The sequence below is a fragment of the Diaporthe batatas genome, assembly GCF_019321695.1.
Source record: "Diaporthe batatas strain CRI 302-4 chromosome Unknown Contig00007, whole genome shotgun sequence".
Classification (NCBI taxonomy): Eukaryota; Fungi; Ascomycota; class Sordariomycetes; order Diaporthales; family Diaporthaceae; genus Diaporthe; species Diaporthe batatas.
The window spans coordinates 460,388-474,206 of record NW_025408554.1 but is presented as its reverse complement, the minus strand read 5'-3'; the positions used below and the strand labels follow the sequence as shown (position 1 = coordinate 474,206).

At 53.3% G+C, this 13,819-nt stretch overlaps 4 protein-coding genes across 4 annotated transcripts; 2 read left to right on the top strand and 2 right to left on the bottom strand.

The window, feature by feature from the left end:
- Positions 1-198: 198 nt before the first annotated feature.
- On the top strand, positions 199-1,350 carry KVR01_007062 (uncharacterized protein; the record flags this gene model as incomplete). Its single annotated transcript, XM_044785817.1, has 1 exon — positions 199-1,350. The coding sequence occupies one exon, from the start codon at positions 199-201 to the stop codon at positions 1,348-1,350; it is 1,152 nt and encodes a 383-aa protein (XP_044644493.1).
- A 2,272-nt stretch (positions 1,351-3,622) lies between these two features.
- On the top strand, positions 3,623-5,801 carry KVR01_006885 (uncharacterized protein; the record flags this gene model as incomplete). Its single annotated transcript, XM_044789646.1, has 2 exons — positions 3,623-3,883; positions 3,948-5,801. The coding sequence occupies 2 exons, from the start codon at positions 3,623-3,625 to the stop codon at positions 5,799-5,801; spliced, it is 2,115 nt and encodes a 704-aa protein (XP_044644316.1).
- A 1,859-nt stretch (positions 5,802-7,660) lies between these two features.
- KVR01_006557 (uncharacterized protein) lies at positions 7,661-9,520 on the bottom strand (the record flags this gene model as incomplete). Its single annotated transcript, XM_044785467.1, has 5 exons — positions 7,661-8,292; positions 8,380-8,545; positions 8,663-8,724; positions 9,038-9,278; positions 9,323-9,520. The coding sequence occupies 5 exons, from the start codon at positions 9,518-9,520 to the stop codon at positions 7,661-7,663; spliced, it is 1,299 nt and encodes a 432-aa protein (XP_044643988.1).
- A 1,858-nt stretch (positions 9,521-11,378) lies between these two features.
- On the bottom strand, positions 11,379-13,636 carry KVR01_006560 (uncharacterized protein). The gene is made up of 6 exons (XM_044793963.1): positions 13,540-13,636; positions 13,392-13,484; positions 13,263-13,332; positions 12,842-13,183; positions 12,060-12,789; positions 11,379-11,997 (listed from the first exon to the last, which is right to left on the bottom strand). The coding sequence occupies exons 1-6, from the start codon at positions 13,603-13,605 to the stop codon at positions 11,802-11,804; spliced, it is 1,497 nt and encodes a 498-aa protein (XP_044643991.1). The 5' UTR covers positions 13,606-13,636; the 3' UTR covers positions 11,379-11,801.
- Positions 13,637-13,819: the final 183 nt, after the last annotated feature.

Here is a 13,819-nt window from a genome sequence, read left to right as displayed (position 1 = left end):
TCCTGGATCTTCACATGTCCCCCATTCCAGACCAACAATGTGGGGCGGGAGCTGCCTACCCTTCTTACCCCATCTGAGTTCTGACATCTGACATCAGTGGTCGGCCTGTGGTCTGTGGCCTGTGGTCTGTGGCCTGTGGTCTCGAAGCTGTCTGCCAGTCCGGCCCGGGCGGACCATCTGCGCCGCCACCGAGCCATCATGGAACCGTTACCCTCCACCCAAGACACCCACCAAGGTGCTTCTGGTGCCACAGATCCGAGTCGCCCTGTCCACAGGCGCATGTCCTCTGGCGGCGGCCTCCTCTCCAAACTCTCCTTCATGCGAGCCCATTCCTCTTCTTCATCCGCCGCCGACACCCCAACCGAGCACGACGGCTCCCGCCCTGCCCAACCGCGCGACAAGGAGAACCGGACCCCTCCCGACCCCTCCGACTCCTCCAACATCTACATGCCCGTTCCGCGGCCGTCCTCCTCAATCGCGACCGCGTTGCAGCAGCAGAAGACAAGGCGACGCCGCGGCTCCCTCCGAAAGGTCGCCCTCCTCGGCCGCGGCGCCCAGCGCGAGCGGCGCGAGGCCCACCGCGCAAGCCTGAGCATCGATGTGAAGCAGGCCGAGACGTACAGCATGAGCACACCCACCGAAGAGGGCGGCGCCTTCGGGCTGGGGATATCCGACATAACGCCCCGGCCCTCCATGGACGGCTACGCCAGCCGCAACGCGCCCGCGCCCGCGCCCGCGCCCACGCCCACGCCCGCCGTGGAGGCCGCGACCAACCTGCTGCGCGGCGGCGCGGCGGCAGCATCCTCGGCCCTGCCAAAACCCAAGGTCGAGGTCGACGAGCCGACGCCCACGAGCCCCACCATGAGCTACACCACCACAGACGACGAGGACATGTTGCACATTGGGAGGAACGCGGGGGGTAGGAAGGGCCCCGAGCTGGCTAGCCTGAGCTCCGGGTCAGACGGTTATTTTGGCTCTCTGCCTCGCCGGCGGACAATCAGCCGCGCTCGGTCACCGCTGAGTCTGTCCGGGCTGGCATCTACACCACTTCTCCCTACGGATGACGACTGGGACTATTCGGAAACGGAGTGGTGGGGGTGGGTGATCCTCATCGTCACATGGGTGGTTTTTGTCATCGGCATGGGCTCATGCTTCAGTGTCTGGAGCTGGGCCTGGGATGTCGGCACGACGCCGTACGCGCCCCCCGAGCTCGAGGACGATCCCACGCTGCCGATTACGGGGTATTATCCTGCTTTGATCATCTTGACATGCGTGATGGCCTGGGTCTGGGTAGTGAGTGCGTGGGTCGGCATGAAATATTTTAGGCACGCAAAGATAAGTGGCGATTAGAGCCCTGTAGATACAAATCCTAATTTTTGTTATCCTTGAACTACGACAAGTGTCACCCTCTCCGGTTGCTTCGTGTGTGGGTACCCGCGATATTCCAAATTCTTTGCCCGTGAGGAATGTTGCTGAAAACGGCCCCGAAAGAAGCATGCCGCACCTGTAGCCGTCAAATGAAGACTTCGTAGGAGTGCATGCGTCTGCTGGTGACCCTCCGTATGGAAGTTTCGCAAAACACTTGATGAACTTCTACAATCCGCAGCTTGGATTTGAAACACATAGAAAGCAACGATGGTAGAGACGGCCTGTTACCGGAGGTATTGGTCGCCATGTGTGACGATCGGTCAGTATTCGAAGGAGTGGTTGGTTGCCTGAGCTGTGAGCGCCTTGTCCCCACACTCCCCCATGGCAATTCCCCCCCGAGAAGCTCCTCGAAGGAAATGAAATGTCATATTTGATCACTCCCTTGGTCTGACGGGTGCACAAGGCGAAGCTGAAGCCACTGCGTATCCTATGAGAAACACTCGGGCGCGGGAGAGACTTGTAAGATGATCCTGGGTCGTGCTGTCTATACTCTTTGTGGTTAGGCCGCGGTGCTACCCGCGCCATATGGAATATTCTGGATGGGCGGGCAATACCACAGGCAGTCTGCGCTGGGTAGACAAAGAAGACGTGGGCAATGAGCGGGTGGGGCCTGTGGTTGCTGTTGACCTTTGTGCCTACAGCCAACACAGAATCGAGGCCCTTTTGGCCCGTCGAATGAGGGGCAAGGGCTGCGCCGAGAAGCTTCTCCGTGGGGCGGCTGGGCGGCGTGCTGGTCCCTGCGCAAGGCTCACGAAGTTTCTGGCATACCTACGAGGCAGACAGACAGACGGACATGGAAACTACTGTGGATGCCTGGACCCCGTCACTACGAGCTAGCGGGAGTAGGGTGCACTCACAGCCATGAGCTCCGATAATGCCCATCAATCAGCCTGGCTGGCTTGGGTGTATGTGTGTGTGTGCGTGCAAATCCGAGATCAGTTCTTCGATGCGGGCGACCAATGACCGTCGTCTACGATTATTAGATGAAATGTGAGATAGACCAGACTCGGCAATGATGCATGGCTGTGGCTGCCATGGTCTTGTCAAAGAGCTGCTCAGCGATTACAACCGGCACTTGATGAGATGCATTGATGAAAGGTTCTGCCTGCCTGCCTGCCTCCTGCCTGCCCTGGTGACGAACAGGAGCTCTTCAGCCTCACTTCCCCAGATGGGCGGTTGCTAGGCAGAGGGGAGGTGGCACGGACCGGGCTGCGGCCCCTGACCCCGAGGTACCTAGCTACTGTGGGTTGCAGGTGAGGCTGGCCGCAGAGCTGCGAACGCAAACGGGCAGCTTCTGGCGCATTCTGAGCTCGTCGAGCAAGCCCCAGATCATTCCACATTGCCCATGGACAGTTGAAGGACCAATGAATCAGGAATAGACCCTCTTCCAGATCCGATCTGCCCCTCTTTTCGGATTTCAGGTCATTGCAGGACGAACGGCTGCGGCGAGCAAGGTGCATCGATATTTTGCATTTGCAGGGTCCCTCAAGTGCTCCAGAGCCTAGTGGGTCCACCGCCCCCCTGTCCAGCCAATCAAAAGGGGAAAGGCGCCATAGAAACTCGAAGAATTTCCATGGGCGAGGCGTCCATGTACGTATTTGTAGCTCCCCTCTGCCTGCGACTTCCGCAACAGCAACCTTTTCTTCCCAACCTCACAGATTCCACCACTTCCCATCTTCATCAACTGCCAAAAAACCTCTTCTCTCTTCCCTCTCAGACACCGCATCGTAAGATTCGCTCTGTCAAGATTTTCTTTCCCCTTCGCTTTCAGTGATACCCAAAGGTACGCAGACCAAATCCAAGACCCCACCACCACCCACCACCACCTGAATCAGCTCTACAATTCCCATCCCCCTCCTCAACCTGGCCTGCGCCTGTGCGACATCTCTCCAGCCTCCTATGCTGCGCAGAGAGTTGCAAGTGGTTATGGCGACAGGGCATCCGTGATTGGAAACGCATGTGCTCTTGTGTTCAATCGCAGGCAGCCAGCTAGGAGCGGCTTAGCAACTCAGCAAGGCTTCCGTTTGCTCTCGTTTCCATAGTGACCCACCAAATTCTACACCCTGCCACTGCCCCGGTCAATACCTACCTCTCACCTTGCACTTTTTCCTCGTCCGTCTTTGATTTGCAACAATCTTCAGCGAATGCTGACTTTGCGGCCTACAGTAATTGACGACGTTACGAAACCTTCAAGATGTCTGGCGAAACCTTCGAGTTCCAGGCTGAGATTTCTCAGCTGCTCTCGCTGATCATCAACACTGTCTACTCAAACAAGGAGATCTTCCTGCGAGAGCTTGTCTCCAACGCATCAGATGCCCTTGACAAGATCCGATACGAGGCCTTGTCCGACCCCAGCAAGCTGGACTCGGGCAAGGACCTCCGTGTCGACATCATTCCCGACAAGGAGAACAAGACCCTGACCATCCGTGACACTGGTATCGGCATGACCAAGGCTGTAAGTCATAGCCCCACCCGCTTAGACTGCCCCACCATCACAGGTGACTAACTGTTGCGCGCAGGACCTCGTCAACAACCTCGGCACAATCGCCCGCTCCGGCACAAAGCAGTTCATGGAGGCCCTCACCGCGGGTGCTGACATTTCCATGATTGGTCAGTTTGGTGTTGGTTTCTACTCCGCCTACCTGGTGGCCGACCGTGTCACGGTCGTCTCCAAGAACAACGACGACGAGCAGTACATCTGGGAGTCCAGCGCCGGTGGTACCTTCACCATCACCACCGACACCGAGGGTGAGCAGATTGGCCGCGGTACCAAGATCATCCTCCACCTGAAGGATGAGCAGGTCGACTACCTCAACGAGGCCAAGATCAAGGAGGTCATCAAGAAGCACTCCGAGTTCATCTCATACCCCATCTACCTCCACGTCACCAAGGAGGAGGAGAAGGAGGTCCCTGATGAGGAGGCCACTGAGACCACCGAGGAGGGTGACGACAAGAAGCCCAAGATCGAGGAGGTCGACGACGAGGAGGAGGACAAGGAGAAGAAGCCGAAGACCAAGAAGATCAAGGAGACCAAGATCGAGGAGGAGGAGCTGAACAAGCAGAAGCCCATCTGGACTCGCAACCCCTCTGACATCACCCAGGAGGAGTACGCCGCGTTCTACAAGTCCCTGTCCAACGACTGGGAGGACCACCTGGCTGTCAAGCACTTCTCCGTCGAGGGTCAGCTCGAGTTCCGCGCCATCCTGTTTGTGCCCAAGCGCGCCCCCTTCGACCTGTTCGAGACCAAGAAGACCAAGAACAACATCAAGCTCTACGTCCGCCGTGTCTTCATCACCGACGACGCCACCGAGCTCATTCCCGAGTGGCTGAGCTTCGTCAAGGGTGTTGTCGACTCTGAGGACCTGCCTCTCAACCTGTCTCGTGAGACCCTGCAGCAGAACAAGATCATGAAGGTCATCAAGAAGAACATTGTCAAGAAGGCCCTCGAGCTCTTCCAGGAGATCGCCGAGGACAAGGAGCAGTTCGACAAGTTCTACACTGCGTTCTCCAAGAACCTGAAGCTCGGAATCCACGAGGACTCCCAGAACCGCCAGATCCTGGCCAAGCTGCTCCGCTTCAACTCCACCAAGTCTGGTGACGAGCAGACCTCTCTGGCCGACTACGTCACTCGCATGCCCGAGCACCAGAAGAACATGTACTACATCACCGGCGAGTCCCTCGCCGCTGTTGCCAAGTCCCCCTTCCTTGACGCCCTCAAGGCCAAGGAGTTCGAGGTCCTGTTCCTCGTCGACCCCATTGACGAGTACGCCATGACCCAGCTTAAGGAGTTCGAAGGCAAGAAGCTCGTGGACATCACCAAGGACTTCGAGCTTGAGGAGACCGAGGAGGAGAAGGCCCAGCGTGAGAAGGAAGAGAAGGAGTACGAGGACCTTACCAAGGCTCTCAAGAACGTCCTCGGCGACAAGGTCGAGAAGGTCGTTGTCTCCCACAAGCTTGTTGGCTCCCCTTGCGCCATCCGCACTGGCCAGTTCGGTTGGTCCGCCAACATGGAGCGTATCATGAAGGCCCAGGCTCTCCGTGACACCTCCATGTCCAGCTACATGTCTTCCAAGAAGACCTTCGAGATCTCCCCCAAGAGCCCCATCGTCAAGGAGCTCAAGAAGAAGGTTGAGGCCGACGGTGAGAACGACAAGACCGTCAAGTCCATCGTCCAGCTCCTGTTCGAGACCTCCCTGCTGGTCTCTGGCTTCACCATTGACGAGCCCGCTGGCTTCGCCGAGCGTATCCACAAGCTCGTGTCTCTGGGTCTGAACCTGGATGACGAGCCCGAGGCTGCTGCCGATGCTCCTGCCGCCTCTGACTCCACGCCTGCCGCCGAGACCGGTGACAGCGCCATGGAGGAGGTTGACTAAATCAATCGATTACAGAGGGGGCACTCGGGAATGGCAGGACAGGCGATCGCATAAAAAGTGGTTACAGGAGTTTGGCACGGGTTTTCTTCGGGTTTTGACGCCTCACACTGGCAGGTAGCTACATGAGCGGTAATATCGTCCTTCAGCCTGGATGTACTGTAGTAGTATTTCAGAGAGGATAGGATTGCCTCTTTCCACCACAATCCTAGTAGACGATAATGAATTTGACGCTTTGAAGACAAATACAAATGCCTGTTCCTGCTGCCTGAGTGAAACGAAATGATCATGCCTGGCCAGGTTTGCCAAGCGATTTGAACCTCCCTGGGCTCCACTGCTCCTGAAATCTTAGAAACGGCAGTCCAAACCACCTCCAGAGTGGCTCACTAACTGTTGACACTACCTGATAGCACCTCGAATCTCATGACCAGTCTAATTTTCTGAAACAAGTCAGAGGAGAGGTGGTGCTGCTCATGGCTTCTCCCACATTCCCTGTTGGTTCTAGAAATCTTCAGCACTCTACAGCTTGTTCGCTGGGGCTGGAGAATCACTGTCCTTGAAGACTGTCTGAGAAATCATTCCAGACGCTTCAGTCTTCACGTTGCTATATTTTGTGGGATATCGGTTGGAGGGGGGTTATGTTCTTGTTCTATTAGTATCTAAAATTTATCTAAAATTTTAACTTCCTACGTGAACCTTTGTCTGGAGACCCTATGTGATCTCATCGTGCCTCGCGGCAACCTTGCATCACCTCGGGAGCGTGGACGGGTGTACAGTAAACCCATCCAGATATTTGCACGCTCGGCAGGGCCTACTGCGGTCAACGTTTGAATTTGGTATAAACCTTGGAACAGTTCTCCCGCTCATTCCGAAAGTTTGATCAAGGTAAGAGGAGCCAGACTGATGACGAATTCATTGCTCAAATGTTGGGAAAATGCTGCCTCGTAACGATACAACAGTGACTCCACGCACCATCATCAATTATAGACAACCAGCAGGCTCTTGTTTTCCGTGAAGGCGAGTGGGAGCCGCAAGGTCTTGCACCAGCGGAATGGAAACCCTTCAATGTCCACTCACCACTTAGGCAAATCCTTGGAAATGGCTGGCCAGTCAAGAAAAATGGCTTGTTGAGGATGAGACGCAAATCGAGACCCTGACTGACCGATGAGAGCAATAATTCTACTTTGGCATTAAGCATTGTAGACTACATATGTACCTACTTAAGAGGGCACGGGTAGTTGGTCTCTGATCGGGTGGTATGGTTCTCACAGTAGCCAGCAAGCCTGTTGAGGCTGAAAGAGGCTGCTGGCTCCAATGAATGATCGATTTGCTCTAGCTGCAAGATCATCTGTGTAATTGATGAAGTTGTACACCTGGGTTGATAGAGCTGGCTCTGTAGGATGGAGTGTTTCCTGTCCTTGAATGTTCTGATTGTGGTTCCGGCTCAAGAGAGAAAATTGAGAATACAAATATTCTACAACACATATAACAGGTCCAATATATTAGCCAATACTTGCTTCCTTCTGGTTGTGATCACTCTAAACCAAAGATGAAACAAATTACTAGATAACTAGGTACATGGGTGTGTTAATGTGGAGGGAGTTTTGATGAGACGATGCTCTACGAATGGTGGACGCCCGGGCGCTCGTGTGAGTTTTCTTTTCTGTAATGCCCTTTTCAACCGCATTTCTGTCTTGTCTTTTCTGCGCATGATCTCTGATACCCCCCTTTCTTTTGTTGGACGAGTTTGGTACTGCCTTCAGCCTGTCCCCAGTGAAGTTGGCCAGCCCTCCCCTACCTAGGTAGGGTAGGTACGTGACCAACAACCTTGGAAGACGGAGGTAGGAGAAGGCATCAGGTCTTTAGAACAGCAGAGAGCGCACCACTAACGGCACAGAAGTGCGGCCGGGCATGTGAATGGGACTGCTTGGTGGTGGCTCGGCCCAAGGAACAGCGTCGACCATGACAAATCCGTCATCCTCATTGATAGGAGCAGATCCGACATCCTGGACCATGATGAAGTCTTCCTCATCGTGAAGGTCGTGGGGGAGGGTATTCAGAACGACGAACCCGTCCTCTTCGCGGGAACCCAGTTGCAGGGTGCTGGTAGAGAAGGTGTCCGTCACAGACGGTCGGTCCACGGCAGGTATAACATCCTTGTGGGGACTGGGAACGCCGTGAATAGTGTTGCCGGCATCATCAGCGCTGGAGCTCCTTGCATTGCACATCGCGCGGCCGGCTTTGATGACCTTTACAGCGACCTCGTGCATCATTCCAAAGATATGCGTCACAGCCTGACGGGTGAACAACTGGGTTAGGCGGTGGCGGATGCTGGTGAAAGCCATTTGGAGACACATTTGCTGAGGTCTTCCATGGTTGGTGTTGGCGACGGGCTTGGTCTGTTCGTTTGGCTTGTTGGCAGTTGGATTGGGCAGGATCTTGGGGGAAGGCGCAGGAGGTGTGGGACTGGATTTGACGGCGCTGGTCTTGATACCTGTAGCGAGGAAGTGTTACCTAGGCAGAGCAAAGCTGGTGGAGCCCGTTTGTGGCCGAGCTGTGTTCACACAAGAAGTAGGCTTACCAGTACCACTCTTCTTGGGCTTGTAGGGAACGCGCTCGAGGTAGATATAGCCATCTTCGATATCCTCGCGCTCACGCACCTTTTTCATATTGAGTTGATACCCCAGCATGGTGTTGAAAGCTGTGGGTGCAGTGGTGATCGGGGTTCGAGTTTCAGAATGAGTGGCCTGGTACAACCTTTGAAGGCGGAAGGAGTGAGGTTGACTCTACACGCAAACAGCAATGCTGACTCCTGAAGCTGGGCAGCAGTCAAGAGATGATTTCCTCAAATAAGAGAGCAAGACAGGCGAGTAAGAACAGATGCTGATTTGGCTTCGTACAGTATTGATGACTGAGATGATGGGCGCTGACAACGAAAAGAAGTAATCGAGTGTGTGAACTTGAGAAGAAGGACGAAAAAACGGAGGGAGACCACCTGGGTTTATATATTTGTGCAGAGGATATTTCTGCCGTAGCGCTCGTGCGGATGATCTGTGACCGCTCCCTCAGTGAATGTGAGGTGATTCACATGTTGTGTGTTGAGGATCGAGTGACAAACGGAGTGTGCGAGCTTGCACCCAAACGAGTGACCGCTACCTTTGAGTTGTTCGCTACCTTTGAGTTGTTCGCTGCGCATCGCCCTATGAATGTATCTCCATTCCAAAGCTCTCGGCCTCCACTTCTCGACAAAATCGGCATCCCGATTTGTTGGAGCGAGAAACTGGCTGCCACAGAGGCCATAGCTGAAGCCTCGAAAACGTCGTGGATACAAGCTGGCATAGCAAAGATAAGAGATCCAAGGAAAGTGTTCCCGGTGCCGGTTACATCGACGATAGTTGAGTCATCTTCGTAAAAGGCTGGGAGCCAGTTATGGCGCCCGGGCATTGAAGTTGATAAAATGACCCGGGGAGGCATCAATTTCTACCGGCGCAGATGATGACAGTGCCTCTACCGCCTAGCCCAACACCGGATTCAAGAAGCTTTTCCGTGCCATATTCTAGAAACGTGCGGTTGATTCGCCCGTCTCTAGATACGGGTTCTGAATTTTCGAACAGTTCTAGAAACTCGAGATGGTTCGGCGAGTAGATATTCACCAGCTTCGCTGTGGCGAAATGCTGATTCCTAGCCGGTTTCGCTTCTATTCCGTATACGCCCGAGGACATACATGGCGCCTTCATACGGTGGCTGATTCCTAAGGCCTGACTAACAGGACCCTAGTAAAGGTTCCCAGACAAGAAGCGGACGGCTTTCTATGCCATCGCTCTGCCTGAGGCCGAGGAGTTGTTGGATTTGTTCTCGGGCGAGATCCGGACTCGCAAGGTGGAAAGCTGAGGAGCCCAGTAGAGAGGACGTAAGATCACTTGGCATGGGTTGAAGCCGCTCAGTTGTGTATTGAAACGTCATTTCTTAGGCAAGTCAACATTGAACTCACAGAAACGGTGTCGTCACTCAGGCTTGGCTTACTCCCGAATACATTATCTTCGCAAATTAGCAAGCAGCGGGTAGATTGGCTCGCAGTTCTCCTCGATAACACTAGGTCCATGCCCCAACTCCTGAATCCAGACAGTGTCGACTCGGGGAAGTCGTCACCGGCCATAATAACACAGCCGACCTCGTGTGACCGCTCCTCACCAGCCACCAGGCGTACACCCAGAATGCTAAAAGCACCGGGGCTTCCCTTCATGTCACGTAGAGTTGGCGCATGTGGGAAGCGGAGCTCGTCGAGGACGACCATACCAAGGGAAACGAAGCGAGGGGCCATAGTCTGGCAGTTCGCCTGAGGGCCAACGATATTTGGTGTGGTGTGATGCCCGAGGCAGAATGAGATGCACACTTGTCGCTTTGTGAAAGTTACACAAACGTTTTATCGTAAACATGACTAGAAATGCCAATAGTTGGGCTTGGTTGATGAGCATAAACGTGACTGTTAGTGGCAAGACGACGCTGGCCTTGAATATAGTAGGTCGAATGGACACTATAGGCAAGCAATCTGACGCAGCAAGCGTGCTGACGAAAAGTGTTTACCACAGTACGACCTGACTCGATACGGAAACAAATCGTCGGTAGCCTACTGGCAACTGCTCTTCATCCCAGTCATATACCGGACGTTCTCGTTTGTCGGGATAGTCACCGCCTGGCGGGCCAGTCAATCTATGGAGCTTTGTGATGGGATCCAACCTCTATCATCGGCCTATGGACAAATCGTGCTGCCGCATTCGGCCTCGCGACATTGGGCACGAGTGTATCAACAAATTCCATCGCAACGAGCAATGACCTTAGGTTTCTCATCCCACGGTGGCTGAATATCCGGAGAGGAGCGGGCTTGACTGCTTTGGTTGGAGGCTGGGCGACATGTCCTTGGAAAATACAAGCTAGTGCCAAGAGTCTAACTGCGTTTCTCGACGGGCACATTATTGTACTAGCCCCGGTGGTACCTAGGTAGCTATCATGGTAAATTGGATTCATGGTCGGCAACAGGAAGCCCTTGGGTTTCTAGACAAAGCTAACGGACGATGAGCGGCAGATCTGTGACTACTGGCTCATCCGTCATCGCCGACTCCACGTCCCCATGTTGTACCAGAACAACTGAACGGCATTTACCATTGCTCATGCGGCATCAATGGGCGAGCCTCAGTCACTTTGTTGGTAGTGGTTCCCGTCAACATTCCAGGCTTTATTTATGTGGTTTTGCTTCTATTCCGTATACGTCCGAGGATATATATGTTGCCTTTATATTGTAGTAAGCACTTAAAACTTAGTACTTAAAAAGAATATAATGCTAATAATAATAGTTATAATATAATAGGTATTTATAGCCTTAGCCTTATAATGTATAGATAAGGCTAAGGGGTACTGTTTTAATGACGATATTAACTAGAATTGTAGATAGAAGTAGCTTATGGACTAGTTACTATAAGGGAGTTATACGGTGAGACTAGGTCTAAAGATGGTCGCTATATAAATAAATCGCACAGAGGGAATCCCAGCTAAAAGGCTTTATTTATGTCATCGACAATAGTATCAATATCGCAAACTACTTATATTTCTAAAAGCGTTTCTTCTACCACCGCCTCTATCATCTTCAACAAATTGACAGGCTGGACACAGACAGCGCATCGTGATCGACAGCAACGTTCATATCGGGGGCCATATATCTGATGTCATCTCTGATCATGCCTCCGTACAAGACGCTTGTTGCCGAAAATGATGCTGGTGAAATCGAGAACACGGGCACCAATGACAACCAAGTTGAGAACAGGTTGGCTGTGGGAGAAAAGAACTGAATGGAGGCCTCAAATGATGAAGAGGTTTGAAGACCCAATAAGACAAGAGAGCCATAAATTGATCCACACATGGATCGGTGGCTCTGCCTGTCCGATATAAACCATGAAAGAATGAGTTGCCGGCTTATGACACAGCTGCGTGCACAAATCGCCCCCCAAATTAGACAGCGAATTGCCGTGGATGAAACTTGACCAGCAGATCGGGCTTCCTCCATAGACCGAATGATAAGCACGCGTGGTTCCAGTCCTCGATCTCTCGAGATACCAGCTCCATATCATAAGCAAAGATCATCTTTGCCAGAGTTATCCGAAGCTCAACATAAGCCAGGTTTATTCCTATACAGGCGCGTGGGCCACTGTCATATATTGAATGAATAAGCCAAAGCCAAAGTACGGGGCCTCATTAAGGACCACTTACCTAGAAAATGGCTGGAATGCCCTCTTATCGTCCCCGAACCCTTCACCGATCCACCTCTCCGGTTGGAACAAATCCGGGTTGACCCAATAGCGAGGGTCTCTGGCCAAAGGATAGTTCTCACAAGCAACAATGCAACCAGCAGGGACATACTGGCCGTCGATCATGGCGCCTGGGCAGACGCGGGGCAGTCCGTGGGCCACTGGAGGGAACAGCCGGAGGCCCTCTTCGATGACTCCGTGGAGATATTCACATCTTGCGGTGGCATCGCCCGTGATTTCATCCATCGACTTGAAGGTGCCCCGAATCTCGTCCGTCAGCTTCCGCAGGCAATCCTGGTTCTGGAGTAGGTACCACGTCGTCCCCGCAAGGGAAGTGGCCGTCGTTTCTGAGCCCGCAGCGAGCAGCACCTGCGCGTTACCCATGAGGTAGTTTTGGCTAATCTCCTTCTTCTTGATCAGGTGGCCAAAAAAGTCTACCCGTTTCAGGGAATCTCCCATCTCTATGCGTTTTTGGGCCTTCTCTCTCGACAGCATCAAGTACGCAGCAGAATGGTTTTGCCATTCCTGCATTGTTTTGCGGCCCAAGGAGAGACTGATGACGGGTTTCAGCCAAGGCCGCTTCTTGATGGCGCTGTCGACGCCCTCGATTACCAACGAGTCCATTACCAGCTTTACCCAATGATTTGAGCCGGTCTCCAGAGCACCAAAGGGCTCCCCGAAAGACAAATCACCTGGAACAAATGACTTAGTAAGATCTTCAGCAAACAATAATGTCAGACTCACCAATGATATCAAAGGTCAACCAATTGTATGCATCCGTAACATTGATTGGCTTGAGCCCGCCCGCGCCAAAGTTACCAAGCTGTTTGATGAACAGGTCGACGTATCCATGGACCACATCTTCCTGGTCTCGCAGAGCCCTGGCACTGAAAGCATGCGATAGGGCCTTTCGCTGCTCCGCGTGAACGACAGGATCCCTCACGGAGGATATCCGAGGCTCGTCATTGTCGTAGGTGTCGGACTTGAGGAACCTCTCCTTTCCTGTCGTTTTGTGGCCGTAGATATCGCGGTAGGCTTGAAGCGACGCGTAAGACAACTCGTTAGGTGCAATCCGTATGACATCACCTGGAGATTGTGTCTGGTCAGACGTGCTCTGCTCTGCATCATGAAGTGGGCAGACCGAACAACGGCACTGGCAACGCACCGTATTTCTCGTGTAACTCTTGTAAATAGAAGACGTTTTTCCCCGACATGAGGGATCTCCATTTCCACATCTACAGCATCATAGTCAATGGAAGCTGCCACGGCTTGGCCGTCTGGTTGAAGGACTGACCTCCGTCAGGGAAGCTGCCACGGGCCCTGGAAATTTGGCCAGAGGATGGAAGAAGCGTAGGTAGATACATTGCGCAATCAAAAAGAGTAGAGACTGTAGATGAATTCAGCATTTTCACGAGTCGAGGTGCGGGTGCGTCGAGACATACAGAGCCTAGCGCGAGCCAGCCGATAGCCGCTGGACTTAGGAATTGGAGGTGCTGCAGTTGGATCATTTTGGGCACTTGTGATGAAGTAAACAACGGGTTAATGCCTTGGCTGGTCAACCGCGGACTTGAATGATTATTATATACAACCAAGTACAGACGTACTCGTACTCGTACCCCGGACTTTTGGGTTGCTCAAGACGGCACCTCAATGGTGCGACCTTGTGCAGCCATCCCCGCATGCTGTGCACGCTTTTTCTGAGTTTCCCGAGTTTCCGTCTTT

What these genes read in the sequence shown, in the direction of transcription:
- KVR01_006560 (XM_044793963.1), bottom strand. Translation starts at nt 13,605, where the DNA reads ATGATCCAACTGCAGCACCTCCAATTCCTAAGTCCAGCGGCTATCGGC. An exon ending in GTTGACCTTTGATATCATTG is followed by an intron (nt 12,790 to 12,841) that starts GTGAGTCTGACA and finishes CATTTGTTCCAG; the next exon opens with GTGATTTGTCTTTCGGGGAG. An exon ending in GCATTCCAGCCATTTTCTAG is followed by an intron (nt 11,998 to 12,059) that starts GTAAGTGGTCCT and finishes AATATATGACAG; the next exon opens with TGGCCCACGCGCCTGTATAG.